Source organism: Heptranchias perlo, chromosome 39, assembly GCF_035084215.1.
Source record: "Heptranchias perlo isolate sHepPer1 chromosome 39, sHepPer1.hap1, whole genome shotgun sequence".
Taxonomy (NCBI): domain Eukaryota; kingdom Metazoa; phylum Chordata; class Chondrichthyes; order Hexanchiformes; family Hexanchidae; genus Heptranchias; species Heptranchias perlo.
This window is the reverse complement of record NC_090363.1, coordinates 8,047,616-8,067,334: the sequence shown is the minus strand read 5'-3', so window position 1 is coordinate 8,067,334 and position 19,719 is coordinate 8,047,616. Positions and strand designations below refer to the sequence as shown.

Below are 19,719 nucleotides of genomic sequence, written 5' to 3'. Positions count from 1 at the left end.
TTCTGCAGTATCGAGCTCTTGGTGTTTGACATAATTTTCTCTTTTTTGCCTTATCTTACCCTGTATGCTCCTTGTCATCCAGGGGGCTCTAGATTTGGTAGTCCCACCCTGTTTCTTTGTGGGAACATGTTTATTCTGAACCCCTTGAATCTCCCCCTTGAATGCCTCCCACTGCTCTGACACTGATTTACCTTCAAGTAGCTGTTTCCAGTCCACTTTTGCTAAATCACTTCTCAGCTTAGTAAAATTGGCTTTTCCCCAATTTAGAACTTTTACTCCTGTTCTTTGTCCTTTTCCATAACTATGCTAAATCTCACTGAATTATGATCACTACCACCAAAATGCTCTCCCACTGATACTTCTTCCACCTGCCCAGCTTCATTCCCTAAAACTAAACCCAGAACTGTTCCCCCCCCCACCCCCCCCCCCCTCCCCGACTCTTGTTGGGCTTGCTACGTACTGGCTAAAAACGTTCTCCTGCATGCAGTTTAAGAATTCTGCGTCCTCTATACCTTTTACACTGATTGTATCCCAGTTAATGTTAGGGTATTACAATTTCAGCAATATTATTGCCCCTTTTTTGTTCTTAACCTCAACCCATATGGCCTCATTTGATGATCCTTCTAATATATCATCCCTCCTCACAGCTGTAATTGTTTCTTTAACCAATATTGCCACCCCCTCCTTTTTTATCCCCCTCTCTATCTCGTCTGAAAACCCTGTAACCAGGAACGTTGAGCTGCCATTCCTGCAACTGTGAGCTGCCATTGTGAAGCCGCTGAGCTTCTGAAGACAAGACTGGGAAAGGAAAGCTAGCTGGTCACTCAAACACAATTGCTGTGAACTTGGCCATTACTGACTGAGAAACCCCACCTCAGCCATGAGTTGAAGGGACTGATGGCCAGCAACCCCACCCCCCAACCAGGGATGGAGGGTGGAAGCTTAAAGCGGGCAACACGGACTGCAGCGGTTCAAGAAGGCGGCTCACCACCACCTTCTCGAGGGCAATTAGGGATGGGCAATAAATGCTGGCCTTGCCAGCGACGCCCACATCCCGTGAACGAATAAAAAAAAACACCGAACAGCCACCTGTATGATAGTATTTATAAACATTAGTTCCAGCAGCTTTTGAGATCCCGAGCAATAACGAGTCTCATTAGCATTCTGAGCAACTTTGATCCTAACAGCTTGGCGGTAATCCAAGCGTTGATTCTGCCGGATTTTTTTCGTATCAGTTGGCAAAGTGTTTGGATTGTCCTGTTATACCGAAGATGTCCACTGAGTGGCGCAGCTGCACGGCTTATGGGTAATTGTAACGTTTGCCAATAGTGCAAAACGGGCCATATCGGATTGACTTGGAAAGGGAAATCGGGCGAGGTGTATAACGGGCGGCCGATCCGATTTCGCCCGTTTTACACTGGCGTCCAAAGTTAAAATGACCCCCAAGCTTGTCATTTCGACGACCTGCCTCCAAATCCCAAATAGGACCTTCCAGAAGTCTGGAAGAGGCTTACGCCTCCCTTGCCTGCCTGGAGAAAGATAAGATGATATTCCCATGACATTATCCCAGAGTTAGGCCAGCGAGATGCCCGGTGTTTCACTATTCTCATCATTTAAATATCCAGCTCGTGGTCGGCCACGTACTTCAGTACAGCCAAGGACTCAGAAAATCTACCCTGGCCTTCACTGTCTCGGCTATGTCAGTTGCCGAACAACTGATTGGTACAAACCAGCTTAAACTTGCTTTGGTCACTTGCTGCTTTTTAAAGTGTCCCAGACATACGTGCTCCGCCTGCTTATATAGTATTGCCATCAGATGGCTACCTACTATAAAAGCCTTAACCTGTTAGGAATCCCTGGATAGATAGTTACATAGAATTACAAAGAATTTTACTGCTCCTTACACGCAGTGTTATACGGTCCGCCTCTTATACCAGTGTTACACGATCCGCCTCTTATACGCAGTGTTACACGGTCCGCCTCTTATACTCATTATTATACGGTCCACCCCATATACGCAATGTTATATAGTCTTCCCCTCATACACGGTGTTATACGGTCTGCCCCTTATACGCAGTGTTAGACGGTCTGCCCCTTATATACAGTGTATACGCTATCAAATCCTTACGCAATCTCTTCATTTAGTCTTTCTTTTCCTTTAAGTCTCTTGTATGCCAAACCTTTTTTTTCCCCCATCTCTGGCCTTTCCCAACGCTACCTGTGGGAGCGCTGTCGTTGACTTTCACTCGCTGCCCGACCAGCCGCGGTGATGGCCACGTTGCTCTCCCTGCATGCAGAGCGCTGGTGAAAACGCCCTATTACTTGCACGGGGCCTCCACGCGCAGGCGCGGGCCCTTTACCAAGATGGTCGCCGGGGAGGGTGGCGTGTCACAATACCGCCCGTCACCCGGAAGTGCTCCCTAGCCGTTGCTATGGCCGTGCTCCGGTCTGCCGCGCTCGTGGGCCTGTCGCTGGCTAATTTTATTTTCGTTTCCTGGAGCGTGGCCGAGTTCGTGGCGTTTGTTTCCCTGCGGCAGATTTACCGGGAGAGCGGGAGGCCGGGAGCGGCAGCAACAGGCCCGGAGACAGGTGAGAGCGGCGACTGGGAGCGAGGGAAACCTCGGGCCTGAGAGGCAGTGGGGAGCCGGCCGGGAGGGATCAGTGGAGCCGGCGTTTGGGGTGGAGACAGGGGGCAGCACTGAGCAGATACCAGGCACTGACCCTCCAGTACTGCAGGGGGCAGCACTGAGCAGATACCAGGCACTGACCCTCCAGTACTGCAGGGGGCAGCACTGAGCAGATACCAGGCACTGACCCTCCAGTACTGCAGGGGGCAGCACTGAGCAGATACCAGGCACTGACCCTCCAGTACTGCAGGGGGCAGCACTGAGCAGATACCAGGCACTGACCCTCCAGTACTGCAGGGGGCAGCACTGAGCAGATACCAGGCACTGACCCTCTAGTACTGCAGGGGGGCAGCACTGAGCAGATACCAGGCACTGACCCTCCAGTACTGCAGGGGGCAGCACTGAGCAGATACCAGGCACTGACCCTCTAGTACTGCAGGGGGCAGCACTGAGCAGATACCAGGCACATACCCTCCAGTACTGCAGGGGGCAGCACTGAGCAGATACTTGACACTGACCCTCCAGTACTGCAGGGGGCAGCACTGAGCAGATACTAGACACTGACCCTCCAGTACTGTAGGGGGCAGTATTGAGCAGATACTAGACACTGACCCTCCAGTGCTGCAGGGGGGCAGCACTGAGCAGATACTAGACACTGACCCTCCAGTACTGCAGGGGGCAGCACTGAGCAGATACCAGGCACTGACCCTCCAGTACTGCAGGGGGCAGCACTGAGCAGATACCAGACACTGACCCTCCAGTACTGCAGGGGGCAGCACTGAGCAGATACTAGACACTGACCCTCCAGTACTGCAGGGGGCAGCACTGAGCAGATACCAGACACTGACCCTCTAGTACTGCAGGGGGCAGCACTGAGCAGATACCAGGCACATACCCTCTAGTACTGCAGGGGGCAGCACTGAGCAGATACTAGACACTGACCCTCCAGTACTGCAGGGGGCAGCACCGGACAGATACCAGGCACTGACCCTCCAGTACTGCAGGGGGCAGTATTGAGCAGATACTAGACACTGACCCTCCAGTGCTGCAGTGGGGCAGCACCGAGCAGATACCAGGCACTGACCCTCCAGTACTGCAGGGGGCAGCACTGAGCAGATATTAGACACTGACCCTCCAGTACTGCAGGGGGCAGCACCGGGCAGATACCAGGCACTGACCCTCCAGTGCTGCAGGGGGCAGATACCAGGCACTGACCCTCCAGTACTGCAGGGGGCAGCACCGGGCAGATATAGAGCACACATTGACCCTCCAGTACTGCAGGGGGCAGGACTGAGCAGATACTAGACACTGACCTTCCAGTACTGCAGGGGGCAGCACCAGACTGATGAAGACTCAACACTGACCCTCCAGTACTGCAGGGGGCAGCACTGAGCAGATACTAGACACTGACCCTCCAGTACTGCAAGGGGCAGCACTGAGCAGATAGACTCCACACTGACCCTCCAGTACTGCAGGGGGAAACACTGGGCAGATATTTTGAGGAGGGGGGGAGGTGCAAGAGCATAGCGACCCTGGGGGTGCACATTCACAAATCTTTGACGGTAGCAGGGCAAGTTTATAATGTGGTTCTTTGTAAATAGGGGCATTGAATACAAAAACAAGAAAGTCATGCCATACTTTACAAATCACTGGTTAGGCCCCAGCTGGAGTATTGTATACAATTCTGGGCACCTCATTTTAGGAAGGATGTCAAGCCTTTGGCGTGGGTTCAGAGAATATTTACTGGAATGGTACCAGGGATGAGGGACTCCAGTTCTGTGGAGAGATTGGTGAAGCTGAGATTGTTCTCCTTAGAGCAGAGAAGGTCGAGGGGAGACCTAATAGAGGTATTCAAAATAATGAGGGGTTTTGATAGAGCAAATAGGGAGGAGCTGTTTCCTCTGGCAAGTGGGTCGGTAACCAGAGGTCATAGGTTTAAAATAATTGGCATAAGAACTAGAGCGGAAATTAGGAGAAATTTTTTCACACAGATGGTTGTTATGATCTGGAACGCACTCCCTGAAAGGGTGGTGGAAGCAGATTCTATAGGAACTTTCAAAAGGTGATCGGACATGTTCTTGAAGAGAACTAACGTGCAGGGTTATGGGGAAAAAGCTGGGGTGTGGGACTAAATTGGACAGCTCTTTCAAAGAGCCGGCACAGGCACAACGGGCCGAATGGCCTCCTTCTGTGCTGCAAGTTTCTGTGATTCTATGATACAGCCCCCACACTGACCCTCCAGTACTGCAGGGGGCAGCAGCGAGCAGATGAAGACTCAACACTGACCCTCCAGTACTGCAGGGGGCAGCACCGGGCACATATAAATCTGAGGTGAACCATCCAGTACCGTAGGAGGCAGCACCGGGCAGATACAGACCCTCCAGAGTCAGCCTTGGCTCAGTGGGTAGCGCACTCGCCTCTGAGTCACAAGATCACGGGTCAAACCCCACTCCAGAGACTGAAGCACAAAATCTAGGCTGACGCTCCATTGTAGTACTGAGGGAGTGCTACGCTGTAGGAGGCGCCGTCATTTGGATGAGACATTAAACCAAGGCCCCGTCTGCCCTCACAGGTGGATCCCATGGCACTATTTCGAAGAAGAGCAGGAGAGTTCTGCCCGGTCTCTCAGCCAATATTTATCCCTCAACCAACATCACTAAAAACAAATGATCTGATCATTATCTCATTGCTGTTTGTGGGAACCTGTGTGCAAATTGGCTGATGCGTTTCCTACATTACAACAGTTTCAAAAAAAAGTACTTCTTTGGCTGTAAAGTGCTTTGGCACATCCTGAGGACGTGAAAGGCACTATATAAATGGAAGTTTTTTTTTCCAATACGACAGAAGGCAGCACTGAGCAGACATTGACCCAACACTGACCTTCCGCTACTGCAGGGGGAGCACTGGGCAGATAACAGAACTGTTGTTTCAAACAACAACAACTTGTATTTATATTAAACGTTTAACATAGAAGAACGACCCAAGGTGCCTTACAGTAACCAAAACACAAAAACACCGAGCCAAACAAGGAGATATTAGAAGGGGTGACCGAAAGCTTGGGCAAAGAGGATGGGTTTTTAAGAAGGGCGTAAAGGAGGAGAGGGAGGTGGAGGGGGTTTAGGGAGGGAACTCTAAAGAATGAGGCCTTGGTGGCCACCAATTGCGGGTGAAAGGGAGGGAGTTGCACTGGAAGTGAGGATCAGAGAGTTTTGGGGGGAGGTGTCGGGCTGGGGGAGATGTGAGGCCATGAAAGGATTTAAGATCTCGTTCCGTTGTTGGGGGGATGGGGGAGGCAGCACAGTGTATTTATAGATCCAGCACAAACCCTCCCCCCTCCCTTGCCCCCGCCATTCCCACAGGGTAGCACTGAGCAAGTACGCACAAAGCACTGACCATAAGGCATGATGTGGAGATGCCGGTGATGGACTGGGGTTGACAATTGTAAACAATTTTACAACACCAAGTTATAGTCCAGCAATTTTATTTTAAATTCACAAGCTTTCGGAGATTTTCTCCTTCCTCAGGCAAATGTTTCAAGATCTCGCCAATGTACCATGCTCCGGGGCATCCTTTCCTGCAAGATCTTGAAACATTTGCCTGAGGAAGGAGAAAATCTCCGAAAGCTTGTGAATTTAAAATAAAATTGCTGGACTATAACTTGGTGTTGTAAAATTGTTTACAATTGACCATAAGGCAGATGCAGACCCGACGCTGACTCCAGTACCACAGGGGGGCAGCACTGGGCATCTCAAGTTTATTACCAAACATCCACTGCTGCATTCCCAAGCCCTCTTCAAACCACAGCTGTCCTCATTTAAATAAATATAACAAGTTAACATATAAATAATAAATAAATATATAATGGTGCAAAAAAAGATTCACAAGGGTGATACCAGAACTGAGAGGTTATAACTATCGGGAAAGACTGAACAGGCTGAGGCTCTTTTCTCCAGAAAAGAGAAGACCGAGGGGTGACCTGATAGAGGTCTTTAAAATTATGAAAGGGCCTCGACCTGCCTGACACCAAATCACAGTGAACTCTTCGCTATTTTAATAGATGTACACACACACGTGAAATGGCAGTCCGCCCTCCGGGACACTCGGGTGCACCAAGCTCTCCTCTTCAACCTGGCACTCCTCGCATTCTTCATTCTGCAGCACAGCGTTATGGCAGCGGAGTCTGTGAGGAGGTGGACACTAGCCTGGTTCGGGGTCCTCCAGCGATCACTGTACGTGTTCTGCACAGCAGCCTCTCTCCAGGTACGTAAAGAGGGGCAGAGACTGTACATTGTGACCACATCGATCAAAAGTTCTAACCCAGATCACAGACTTATACAAACACTGGAATATCGCACTGTCCCACATCAGAATGTTACACAAACACTGGAATATCGCACTGTCCCACATCAGAATGTTACACAAACACTGGAATATCGCACTGTCCCACATCAGAATGTTACACAAACACTGGAATATCGCACTGTCCCACATCAGAATGTTATACAAACACTGGAATATCACACTGTCCCATATCAGAATGTTACACAAACACTGGAATATCACACTGTCCCACATCAGAATGTTACACAAACACTGGAATATCGCACTGTCCCATATCAGAATGTTATACAAACACTGGAATATCACACTGTCCCACATCAGAATGTTACACAAACACTGGAATATCACACTGTCCCACATCAGAATGTTACACAAACACTGGAATATCACACTGTCCCATTATCAGAATGTTACACAAACACTGGAATATCGCACTGTCCCACATCAGAATGTTACACAAACACTGGAATATCACACTGTCCCACATCAGAATGTTACACAAACACTGGAATATCACACTGTCCCACATCAGAATGTTACACAAACACTGGAATATCACACTGTCCCATTATCAGAATGTTACACAAACACTGGAATATCGCACTGTCCCACATCAGAATGTTACACAAACACTGGAATATCGCACTGTCCCACATCAGAATGTTACACAAACACTGGAATATCGCACTGTCCCACATCAGAATGTTACACAAACACTGGAATATGTTTCTCTTTCCCACTTGCTGATGATGCTCCCTCTTCTCTCCCTGTACCTCACTCCTCTCTCCACTCTGCCCCTCCAGTCTTAATGATCGTCTTCTTGCTCTAGTTGCTGATACTGTTCTCTGTCTCCACACTCTCCTCCCTTTGTCATCCTCGTACCTCGCCCACATAAATGGCTCTCTTCTCCCCCAGTTGCTGATGCTGTTTTCTCTCTGACTGCCTCTCTTCCCACTCCCTTGTATTTCTTGCAACTCTCCGGTCTGAACTTCTCTTCTGTCCAGTTGCTCGTGCTATTCCCTCTTCTCTCCAACTCTCTCCCTTCTCCCTTGTACCTTGCTGCTCATTCCACTGTACCGTCTCCAGACGGAAGAGTTATCTTCTTCCTCTTGCTGATACTAGTCTCTCTGTCTCTCCTGCCCCCTCCCCTTATGTCTCTTGCACCTCTCCAGTCTGAATAATTCTTTCCTCCCGCAGTTGCTGATGCTGTTTTGGCAGTCTATCCAAGCCGCCCCCTTCCTGTGGAGCGTATCCAGAGAGCCCTGGGGTACCTGGTTCCCGCTGATCTGTTTCATTATTCACATCATCGCCTGGCTGATCATCTTCAGCATTGTCCTCATCTTCGACTACGCTGAGCTCATGGGTCTCAAACAGGTGAGTCACAAGGTGGGAGCAGTCAGCGTCGTCTGGTTAGCGAGCCTCGAAGCAGCTGGAACTGGAGAGCGGCCACACTGAGGGGTTCTGTGCGACTGGCATGAAAAGTAACCATTGATAAAAGTGGTCACACGTCCTTTCCCACATTGCACAGTTCAACCTTCTCAGGTCCTCAATCTAAGAACTAGCAAGAGCCTTATGAATTGAGGGGCCCAAGTGTGGCTCCAAGTGGTACACAGCAGGATCATATCATTACATCTCTATATGATTGTTAAGACTGTCTGAGCAGTACTTTGCCACAAATATGGCAAGTTACAGCCCTAACACTGCACTGTTTCCTGTAATTCTCCACACCAGTCAGTGCGGGTGCTGCTAAGCCACCCTGCAAATTAACCAACTTAAAAGCCAGATATGACTCAGCTAGGGCCCTCTCTCCGGTGACTCACTGCTGTGAGAGGCATGAGGAGATCTGCAAGCGTTGTGAGGAACTCTTGGCATGCATCCCGCCCTAGAACAGATGGGGATCAGAACGATACGGCACAGAAGGAGGCCATTCGGCCCACTGTGCCTGTGCCGACTCTCTGAACGAGCTATCCATTTCGTCCTACTCCCCTGCCCTGTTGAATTTATCTTTCTCATATATTTATCCATTTCTCTTTTAAAAGCGAATACGGATCTACTTCCTCCATTGTTTATGGCCGGGCACTGAATGTCCTAAGAACCCTCTGCATAAAGAAAAAAAATTCCGAACTTTTCCCTTTGTTTTTTTTTGCTGATGATGGTAAATTTATGCCTCCAGTTCCAATTCACCAACCAGTGGAAATAGCATTTCCTGGTTTAGTACATCAAAACCACACATCATTTTTGAAGACTTCCATCACATCGCCTCAGCTTTCTGTAGTTCTCGTGAAAAGAGCCCTGATTTCTCTCGCCCCTCCTGAATGATTTTTTTTACCGAGTATAATTGATGGAAGGGTGAATCATGGTGACCGATGGATGGCGGAATGTGCAAACACGAGGTGTGGGGGTGAGGAGGGGGTCATTTTGACCGAACTGGCCAGGTGGGAATCCAACGGGATCGGGTGGGACGCCAGCTTTACACCCCGCCCGATATTGCTGTCCATTGACTTCAAAATCGGGCGGGGTGTGAAACCAGCCTTGCACCCGATCCCATCGGTTTCCCAACGGGTGGGTTAGGTTAAACCCCCGTCCCCCCCCGTCCCCCCTCATTCGATTTGTGTCGTTGATGATTCCCTCCTGCTGTCCTGCAGGTTTACTACCACTGCCTCGCTCTTGGCGACCCCATGGTGCTGAAATCGCAGAAGGCCCAGCGCTTGTACTGCCACCTGCGGCACCCCGTCTTCCTGGAGTTCCTGGCCATCCTGTGGGTGGTGCCCAGCCTGTCCCTCGACCGCCTGCTGCTGTCCACCGCCTTCACCCTGTACATGATCTGCGGCCACAGCCTAGACCAGCAGGACTACCGCTACCTGCGCTCGCAGCTGAACAAGAAGTTTGAGCTCTTCTCCCGGGAGGAGACCACCTACGGCCAGCTGGCGGCTCACAACTGCGTCGGAGAATCCACCGCCGGGGAGCACCGGGACTAGCCGCCGAGCCTGGCGCCCAGCCGGGGACTTTCCGGATCGATTGCCGCTCTGCGTCCGCACCTCACCTCGCGCACGTACAGCCCCGTGGTGACGTTTTAACCTTAGCTGCAGATTGACAGTTTTGTTTTTTTAAAGAAATTTGGATATATATGCACTAAAGTGGTCAGAGCCGGAGACCGGCCCACTCTCGTTCTCTGCTGTCACCCAGGATCCCATCGCGCTCAGGTATAACGGGGTCAGATGTGGAGTCAACCTCCATTTATTCTGTCCCGACAAAATGCCTTAGCCTCAACCTCAGAAGATTTCCCCTCTCCTCTAGTGCACCACTGTATCATTTTCCCATTTCCCACACCAGACTTCCTTGAGTATAATTACCAAATCAGGGGAATCAGTGATGTTTCGAGGTAATTTCTTACTGCACCAATGTATCATGTTCCATTTCCATTGTATCAAGTTCCATTTCCATTGTATCAAGTTCCATTTCCATTGTATCAAGTTCCATTTCCATTGTATCATGTTCCATTCCATTGTATCATGTTCCATTTCCATTGTATCAAGTTCCATTTCCATTGTATCATGTTCCATTTCCATTGTATCATGTTCCATTTCCAACGTGTCATGTATCATGTCCCATTACCAGCCATCCTGTGGCCTTTCGTGAGTGGTAAGTGCCAAATCGGTGCAATATCGGGGGCAATTTCTGCTGTAAAGACCCATGACTACTAGGGGCGATGTTAAGATGTCCTAAACTCATTTCACGCAGAGTCCTTACAGCTGGCAGATAGAAGAGACTTGCATCCCTTCTGAATGGGTGGATTTGAACCCAAGTCCCCAGCATTGAAAGGATATTGTCCGGCCCACTATACCACCCACTCCTCCCATTACAGCAAGGAGACCCTCATTCGCTCTGTCTGGGCTGAATTTGAATCCACAGTCCCAGAGTTCTAACTCACTGCAGCACACAGTTCTTCCACATTTTACCTTTTAAATCTAAATTTATTTGCTGTGAGGTAAAAGGCTGCACATCAAAGTGACCATATATTATTGAGTGGAGGTCATTTCTCTGTCTCTTCCGAGAATTGTGTTAGAGTGAAAGCCAACCAGTTAGTGTTGGTATCAATCTATTAGTCAGCTCTCACCCTGTGCTAACCCGATCTAACCTGCTCTCACCCTGTGCTAACCCAACCTAACCAGCTCTCACCATACGCTAACCCGATCTAACCTGCTCTCACCCTGTGCTAACCCGATCTAACCAGCTCTCACCCTGTGCTAACCCGATCTAACCTGCTCTCACCATGCGCTAACCCGATCTAACCTGCTCTCACCATGCGCTAACCCGATCTAACCAGCTCTTACCCTGCACTAACCCGATCTAACCAGCTCTCACTCTTTGCTAACCCGATCTAACCAGCTCTCACTCTGTGCTAATCTGATCTAACCAGCTCTCACTCTATGCTAACCCAATCTAACCTGCTCTCACCATGCGCTAACCCGATCTAACCTGCTTTCACCCTGTGCTAACCCGATCTAACCTGCTCTCACCCTGTGCTAACCTGATCTAACCTGCTCTCACCCTGTACTAACCCAACCTAACCTGCTCTCACCCTGTACTAACCCAACCAAACCAGGTCTCATCCTGTGCTAACCCGATCTAACCAGCTCTCACCCTGTGCTAACCCGATCTAACCAGCTCTCACTCTGTGCTAACCTGATCTAACCAGCTCTCACTCTATGCTAACCCAATCTAACCTGCTCTCACCATGTGCTAACCCAATCTAACCTGCTCTCACCATGTGCTAACCCGATCTAACCTGCTCTCACCCTGTGCTAACCCGATCTAACCTGCTCTCACCCTGTGCTAACCTGATCTAACCTGCTCTCACCCTGTACTAACCCAACCTAACCTGCTCTCACCCTGTACTAACCCAACCTAACCAGGTCTCATCCTGTGCTAACCCGATCTAACCAGCTCTCACCCTGTGCTAACCCGATCTAACCAGCTCTCACTCTGTGCTAATCTGATCTAACCAGCTCTCACTCTATGCTAACCCAATCTAACCTGCTCTCACCATGCGCTAACCCGATCTAACCTGCTCTCACCCTGTGCTAACCCAATCTATCCTGCTCTCAACATGCGCCAACCCGATCTAACCTGCTCTCACCCTGTGCTAACCTGATCTAACCTGCTCTCACCCTGTACTAACCCAACCTAACCTGCTCTCACCCTGTACTAACCCAACCAAACCAGGTCTCATCCTGTGCTAACCCGATCTAACCAGCTCTCACCCTGTGCTAACCCGATCTAACCAGCTCTCACTCTGTGCTAACCTGATCTAACCAGCTCTCACTCTATGCTAACCCAATTTAACCTGCTCTCACCATGTGCTAACCCAATCTAACCTGCTCTCACCATGTGCTAACCCGATCTAACCTGCTCTCACCCTGTGCTAACCCGATCTAACCTGCTCTCACCCTGTGCTAACCTGATCTAACCTGCTCTCACCCTGTACTAACCCAACCTAACCTGCTCTCACCCTGTACTAACCCAACCTAACCAGGTCTCATCCTGTGCTAACCCGATCTAACCAGTTCTCACCCTGTGCTAACCCAATCTAACCAGCTCTCACTCTGTGCTAATCTGATCTAACCAGCTCTCACTCTATGCTAACCCAATCTAACCTGCTCTCACCATGCGCTAACCCGATCTAACCTGCTCTCACCCTGTGCTAACCCAATCTATCCTGCTCTCAACATGCGCCAACCCGATCTAACCTGCTCTCACCCTGTGCTAACCTGATCTAACCTGCTCTCACCCTGTACTAACCCAACCTAACCTGCTCTCACCCTGTACTAACCCAACCTAACCAGGTCTCATCCTGTGCTAACCCGATCTAACCTGCTCTCACCCTGAGCTAACCCGATCTAACCAGCTCTCACCCTTTGCTAACCTGGTCCAACCTGCTCTCACCCTGCGCTATCCCGGTCTAACCTGCTCTCACCCTGTGCTAACCCGATCTAACCTGCTCTCACCTTCCGCTAACCCACTCTAACCCTCCAATGACCTGCTGTAACCCATTCTTGTCATGTTCTAACAACAACAACAACTTGCATTTATATAGTGCCTTTAATGTAGTAAAACGTCCCAAGGCGTTTCACAGGAGCGATTATCAAACAAAGTTTGACACCACTCTGATGTGTTCTAACCTGCTCTGGCCCAGTGCTGAGATGTTCTAACCCACTCTGGCTCTGTCCTGACCTGCCGTCGCCCTGTTCTAATCTGCTCCAACCCAGTTTGAAGCGGGGCATTTTCAGGGAAAGCTGTGCGAGCAGCCTTGTTGTGAGAAATAAGTAGTGAGCCCCCAGCAACAGTAACGCAACAGAAGTCCACCTGAGCCCATCGAGTGTCATTGAGACATTCGTTCACGGAGAGGTGGAGGTGGGCGAAGCCTTCAAACAGGAAAGCTTCCACATAGTAACAGCGGGTAAGGTGTGACAATAGATTTTGGGACAGAGGTAACATGTGAGAGGTGATTATCATAACTGTCCCCCAATTCTGGCCCTGTCTGCAGCCCAGTGCAGTGAGTGAGAGTCCTCCATTGGTGATTCCAGGTTAAATTGAGTTCCCCGGCCATGGAGAGAGACAGTATACGGATGATTCAGCTTCCCTCAAAGTGAGGTAAAATAGTGTTTGAAAACCCATGTAAAATATATATATTTTTAAAATTAATTTTTATAAAAAATACATATGTCTAGAAAAAAAAATTGTTGCAAGGAGAAACGTAGAAACGTCTCAAATTGCTCCAGAGAGTGAGTTACTAATGGAGTGCAAGGGCTATTATTGTCGATGAATGTATAAAGGGGTGTCCTTTATGTTTGCCAAGGATGTTGCTTGAGTAACGTACTGTCTAATTTCAAAGAGAACTCTGTGGACTGACGGGTCACCAAGAACTTAGTTTGAGGACTAAGAAGTAAAATGGAGATCGTCTGTTACTGGGCAGGATGCAGATTGACTGAACAGGTTTCTGATGATATGAAAAATCATGGGTGTAATATTATTCAGTAAGATGATCCCTAACGTACCCACACAGTGGGCCTCCTCCATGTTCATTCAGTAGTTACTCCCCCACCTCAGTCGCTCTCCTGCCTGACCGCGGCCCATAGAAAGGCCCGGATCTTTCTGGGCGATCGTGGGAATTCCGATGAAGTGCCCTGCCCTAATTCTGGTCGCTCCAAGCTTGGAAACCAGAAGTTTGGAAAATCTGTTCAACGTACAAAATTGACAGGCAAGAAAAGACCAATTCGCCCATCAAGCCTGCCCCACGCACCGTGGTGGCCGGAGCATCATGACTAAACCCTTCCCACCTCCCCCACCCCCTCCGCAGCCCTGAGAGGAAAAAAAACCCAGGGCCAATAAGGGAAGAAAGCACACTGGAAGATTCCTCTCCGACCTCCCTAGGCAATTGAAACCAGTCCAGGAGATCACATGGACCAAGTGTTATCTATAAAGACACTTACCCTCCACACGATGTGATCTCTGCCCCAGCCAATAACCGGTGCAGCTCCCTCTTGAAGGCAGGGGGGTAGAGTGGGGGAGCTGGCAGGTTTTCCCACGCAGGAAGCTGCGGAGCAACCTTTGAACTTTCACGGCCAATCTATCCCGGGCCTACTTGGACCCATGTGTGGGTTCTGTCGCTCTCAGGAAGAGGCCTCGTGGGAACATTGCCTTCAAAGGTAAGCCAACGGAAGATCAAAAATTAAGCCATAATCGAGCGTCTCACTGGCCCTCTGCTGCCCGGCCCCCCTGTACCTGAGACTTGCCCTGACCTCCCTAGCATTGTCAGTAGGGAAAGCAGAAGGGCAGGTTAGAGTTCAGAAAAAAACACCAGCCAAAACCACCAGCTCCCACTTAGCTCAATCGCAGAGGTGCATCCCCACCGCTGGGCGGCACACAGTGATGGAAGCTTTCCAGCGGTCATCTCCAGATTGTCCCTTGTGCTCTGTTCCTGGGCTTATTAATGAACCTTCTGCTCCTCATACGATTTTAAACCTTTTGCTTCAGTTTATATACTGTGCCCATTAGCCCAACAGCCACCCCTTTCTATTCTGTAAACTCACCTCGTGGTTTCTGGTTGTTTTCACTGTAGCACCGTTAGACTCTGCTCCTTACCTATTTCCAGGCATCTTGTTGTTATGAGCATGGACATTCATTTAATCTCCTTTAACGCCCAATCTCGGTTGAATCAACTGGACTGAAAGGCCATTCATTGACCAATTTTAGATCTTCGACAATGGGCCCAGATAGTTGCCATGGTGCTATAGCCGTGACAGGACTGCCAGAGCGAGAGAGACTTCGGTTTTACTGACACCGGTGATGTCCCAGTGTTTTTGTGATATCCCAGTATTAAACTCTCTTTATATTAACCCTTTAAAAGCTGGAGTGTCTCTGCATTTTTTTCTTTTAAGTATCTTTCACAAGTCATAAGAGTTGAGCCAGCTTGGTTGTTTCTGGGAAACTGATTTTAACATGTGTAAAACTTAATGTCATGTCTCGAATTTAAATGTCTCATCCTCGTGTTCAAATTCCTCCATGGCCTCGGCCCTCCCTATCTCTGTAACCTCCTCCAGCCCTACAACCCTCCGAGATCCTAGGGGGAGTGTTTGCTAGTGCTGTTGGGGAGGGTTTAAACTAATGTGGCAGGGGGATGGGAACCGATGCAGGAAGTCAGTGGGAAGTAAAGTGGTGACAGAAACAAAAGGCAGTAAGGGAGAGTGTACAGAACATGACCGGACAGATGGTCTGAGAAAGCAGGGCAAAGACCAAAGGAAGTCTAGATTAAACTGCATTTATTTCAATGCAAGAAGTCTGATGGGCAAGGCAGATGAACTCAGGGCATGGATGGGTACATGGGACTAGGATGTTATAGCTATTACTGAAACATGGCTAAGGGAGGGGCAGGACTGGCAGCTCAATGTTCCAGGGTACAGATGCTATAGGAAAGATAGAGCAGGAGGTAAGAGAGGAGGAGGAGTTGTGTTCTTGATTAGGGAGAACATCACGGCAGTAGTGAGAGGGGATATATCCGAGGGTTCGCCCACTGAGTCTATATGGGTAGAACTGAAAAATAAGAAGGGAGAGATCACTTTGATAGGATTGTACTACAGACCCCCAAATAGTCAACGGGAAATTGAGGAGCAAATATGTAAGGAGATTACAGACAGCTGCAAGAAAAATAGGGTGGTAATAGTAGGGGACTTTAACTTTCCCAACATTGACTGGGACAGCCATAGCATTAGGGGCTTGGATGGAGAGAAATTTGTTGAGTGTATTCAGGAGGAATTTCTCATTCAGTATGTGGATGGCCCGACTAGAGAGGGGGCAAAACTTGACCTCCTCTTGGGAAATAAGGAAGGGCAGGTGACAGAAGTGTTAGTGAGGGATCACTTTGGGACCAGTGATCATAATTCCATTAGTTTTAAGATGGCTATGGAGAATGATAGGTCTGGCCCAAAAGTTAAAATTCTAATTTGGGGAAAGGCCAATTTTGATGGTATTAGACAGGAACTTTCAGAAGTTGATTGGGAGAGTCTGCTGGCAGGCAAAGGGACGTCTGGTAAGTGGGAGGCTTTCAAAAGTGTGTTAACCAGGGTTCAGGGTAAGCACATTCCTTATAAAGTGAAGGGCAAGGCTGGTAGAAGTAGGGAACCTTGGATGACTCGGGAGATTGAGGCCCTAGTCAAAAAGAAGAAGGAGGCATATGACATGCATAGGCAGCTGGGATCAAGTGGATCCCTTGAAGAGTATAGAGATTGCCGGAGTAGAGTTAAGAGAGAAATTAGGAGGGCAAAAAGGGGACATGAGATTGCTTTGGCAGATAAGGCAAAGGAGAATCCAAAGAGCTTTTACAAATACATAAAGGGCAAAAGAGTAACTAGGGAGAGAGTAGGGCCTCTTAAGGATCAACAAGGTCATCTATGTGCGGAACCACAAGAGATGGGTGAGATCCTGAATGAATATTTCACATCGGTATTTACGGTTGAGAAAGGCATGGATGTTAGGGAACTTGGGGAAATAAATAGTGATGTCTTGAGGAGTGTACATATTACAGAGAGGGAGGTGCTGGAAGTCTTAATGCGCATCAAGGTAGATAAATCTCCGGGACCTGATGAAATGTATCCCAGGACGTTATGGGAGGTTAGGGAGGAAATTGCGGGTCCCCTAGCAGAGATATTTGAATCATCGACAGCTACAGGTGAGGTGCCTAAAGATTGGAGGGTCGCAAATGTTGTGCCTTTGTTTGAGAAGGGCGGCAGGGAAAAGCCTGGGAACTACAGACCGGTGAGCCTGACATCTGTAGTGGGTAAGTTGTTAGAGGGTATTCTGAGGGACAGGATCTACAGGCATTTGGAGAGGCAGGGACTGATTAGGAACAGTCAGCATGGTTTTGTGAGAGGAAAATCATGTCTCACGAATTTGATTGAGTTTTTTGAAGGGGTAACCAAGAAGATAGATGAGGGCTGTGCAGTAGACGTGGTCTACATGGACTTTAGGAAAGCCTTTGACAAGGTACCGCATGGTAGGTTGTTACATAAGGTTAAATCTCATGGGATCCAAGGTGAGGTAGCCAATTGGATACAAAATTGGCTTGACGACAGAAGACAGAGGGTGGTTGTAGAGGGTTGTTTTTCAAACTGGAGGCCTGTGTCCAGCGGTGTGCCTCAGGGATCGGTGCTGGGTCCGCTGTTATTTGTTATTTATATTAATGATTTGGATGAGAATTTAGGAGGCATGGTTAGTAAGTTTGCAGATGACACCAAGATTGGTGACATTGTGGACAGTGAAGAAGGTTATCTAGGATTGCAACGGGACCTTGATAAATTGGGCCAGTGGGCCGATGAATGCCAGATGGAGTTTAATTTAGATAAATGTGAGGTGATGCATTTTGGTAGATCGAATCGGGCCAGGACCTACTCCGTTAATGGTAGGGCGTTGGGGAGAGTTATAGAACAAAGAGATCTGGGAGTACAGGTTCATAGCTCCTTGAAAGTGGAGTCACAGGTGGATAGGGTGGTGAAGAAGGCATTCGGCATGCTTGGTTTCATTGGTCAGAACATTGAATACAGGAGTTGGGATGTCTTGTTGAAGTTCTACAGGACATTAGTAAGGCCACACTTGGAATACTGTGTACAGTTCTGGTCACCCTATTATAGAAAGGATATTATTAAACTAGAAAGAGTGCAGAAAAGATATACTAGGATGCTACCGGGACTTGATGGTTTGACTTATAGGGAGAGGTTAGATAGACTGGGACTTTTTTCCCTGGAGAGTAGGAGGTTAAGGGGTGATCTTATAGAAGTCTATAAAATAATGAGGGGCATAGATAAGGTCGATAGTCAAAATCTTTTCCCAAAGGTAGGGGAGTCTATAATGAGGGGACATAGATTTAAGGTGAGAGGGGAGAGATACAAAAGGGTCCAGAGGGGCAATTTTTTCACTCAAAGGGTGGTGAGTGTCTGGAACGAGCTGCCAGAGGCAGTAGTAGAGGCGGGTACAATTTTGTCTTTTAAAAAGCATTTGGACAGTTACATGGGTAAGATGGGTATAGAGGAATATGGGCCAAGTGCAGGCAATTGGGACTAGCTTAGTGGTATAAACTGGGCGACATGGACATGTTGGGCCGAAGGGCCTGTTTCCATGTTGTAACTTCTATGATTCTATGATTCGATGATCTCTGCGTTCCTCCAATTCTGGCCTCTTCTGCATCCCCGATTTCCTTCGCCCCTCCATTGGCAGCCGTGCCTTCAACTGCCTGGGCCCTACACTCTGGAATTCCTTCCCCAAACCTCTCCACCTCTCTCCTCTCTTAAGACATTCCTTAAAACCTCCCTCTTTGACCAATCTTTCGGTTAGCTGTCCTAATATCTCCTTACGTGGTTCGGTGTCGAATTTTGTCTGATAATCGCTCCTGTGAAGCGCCTTGGGACGTTTTACTATGTTAAAACGCGCAATATAAATTCAAGTTGTCGATGATGTCTGAGATGGCACACACGGTCTCCTACACCCTCATTACATAAGGCCCCCCGGGGAATGGGTGGCCTGGTCAGTAAACACCGCTCGAGATTGAATTCTCAGCTCCTACCGCATCAGTTTCTCGCTGTCCAGACTCTGGTTTCCGGCGACTTGAGTAAGTGGACGTTTTCGCTACCCCACGTCCCCGGCAGCTGAAGGCACGGCAGCCAATGGTGAGGGGGGGGGTGGAGGGCGAAGGAAATCGGGGATGCAGAAGAAACCTGCCACCTTTTGCTTTGCTAAAGTAGGAACAGGCAGGGCCTCACTCGCAGTGGCCAACTTTTGCAGGGAACGCACTCGTGACGTTCTGATAAGCTGCACTTTGGGCCCCGCGCTGGTGCAGGGCCTCGGAAAATTCCGGTCAACGGGTCAAGTTGCAAGGGGATTCTTACCATTTTTTTGTCGTGGGCTGGGGGGGGGGTGCGGGTGGTGATGAGTGAAAGCTCCACAGTTCCACAAGTTTTTCTATGAAGTTCACATAGTTGACAATGCAGAATTTTACTTCCTTAGTATTATCACAGTTGGGAGGGAATGACTGGATTGACACCCTCCACGTTTTAATGGTTTCATTTTACCGTCTCAGACCACCGAGGTGTGTCTTCGGGTTTCCATTTGCAACTAGGCTTGCCACCTTTTGGTTTGCCAAAGTATTAACAGGCAGGACAGAACATTCCCTGATAAGGTTTGTGCGGATAGGAACAGGAGG

General features: G+C 48.9%; 1 protein-coding gene across 1 annotated transcript; it reads left to right on the top strand.

Annotated features, from left to right (window-relative positions):
* The first annotated feature begins 2,387 nt into the window (after nucleotides 1-2,387).
* LOC137305200 (nurim-like) lies at nucleotides 2,388-15,377 on the top strand. Its single transcript, XM_067974021.1, has 4 exons — nucleotides 2,388-2,589; nucleotides 6,685-6,887; nucleotides 8,166-8,342; nucleotides 9,614-15,377. Exons 1-4 carry the CDS (start codon nucleotides 2,433-2,435, stop codon nucleotides 9,944-9,946), a joined length of 870 nt encoding a protein of 289 aa, XP_067830122.1. The 5' UTR covers nucleotides 2,388-2,432; the 3' UTR covers nucleotides 9,947-15,377.
* The last annotated feature ends 4,342 nt before the right edge of the window (nucleotides 15,378-19,719 follow it).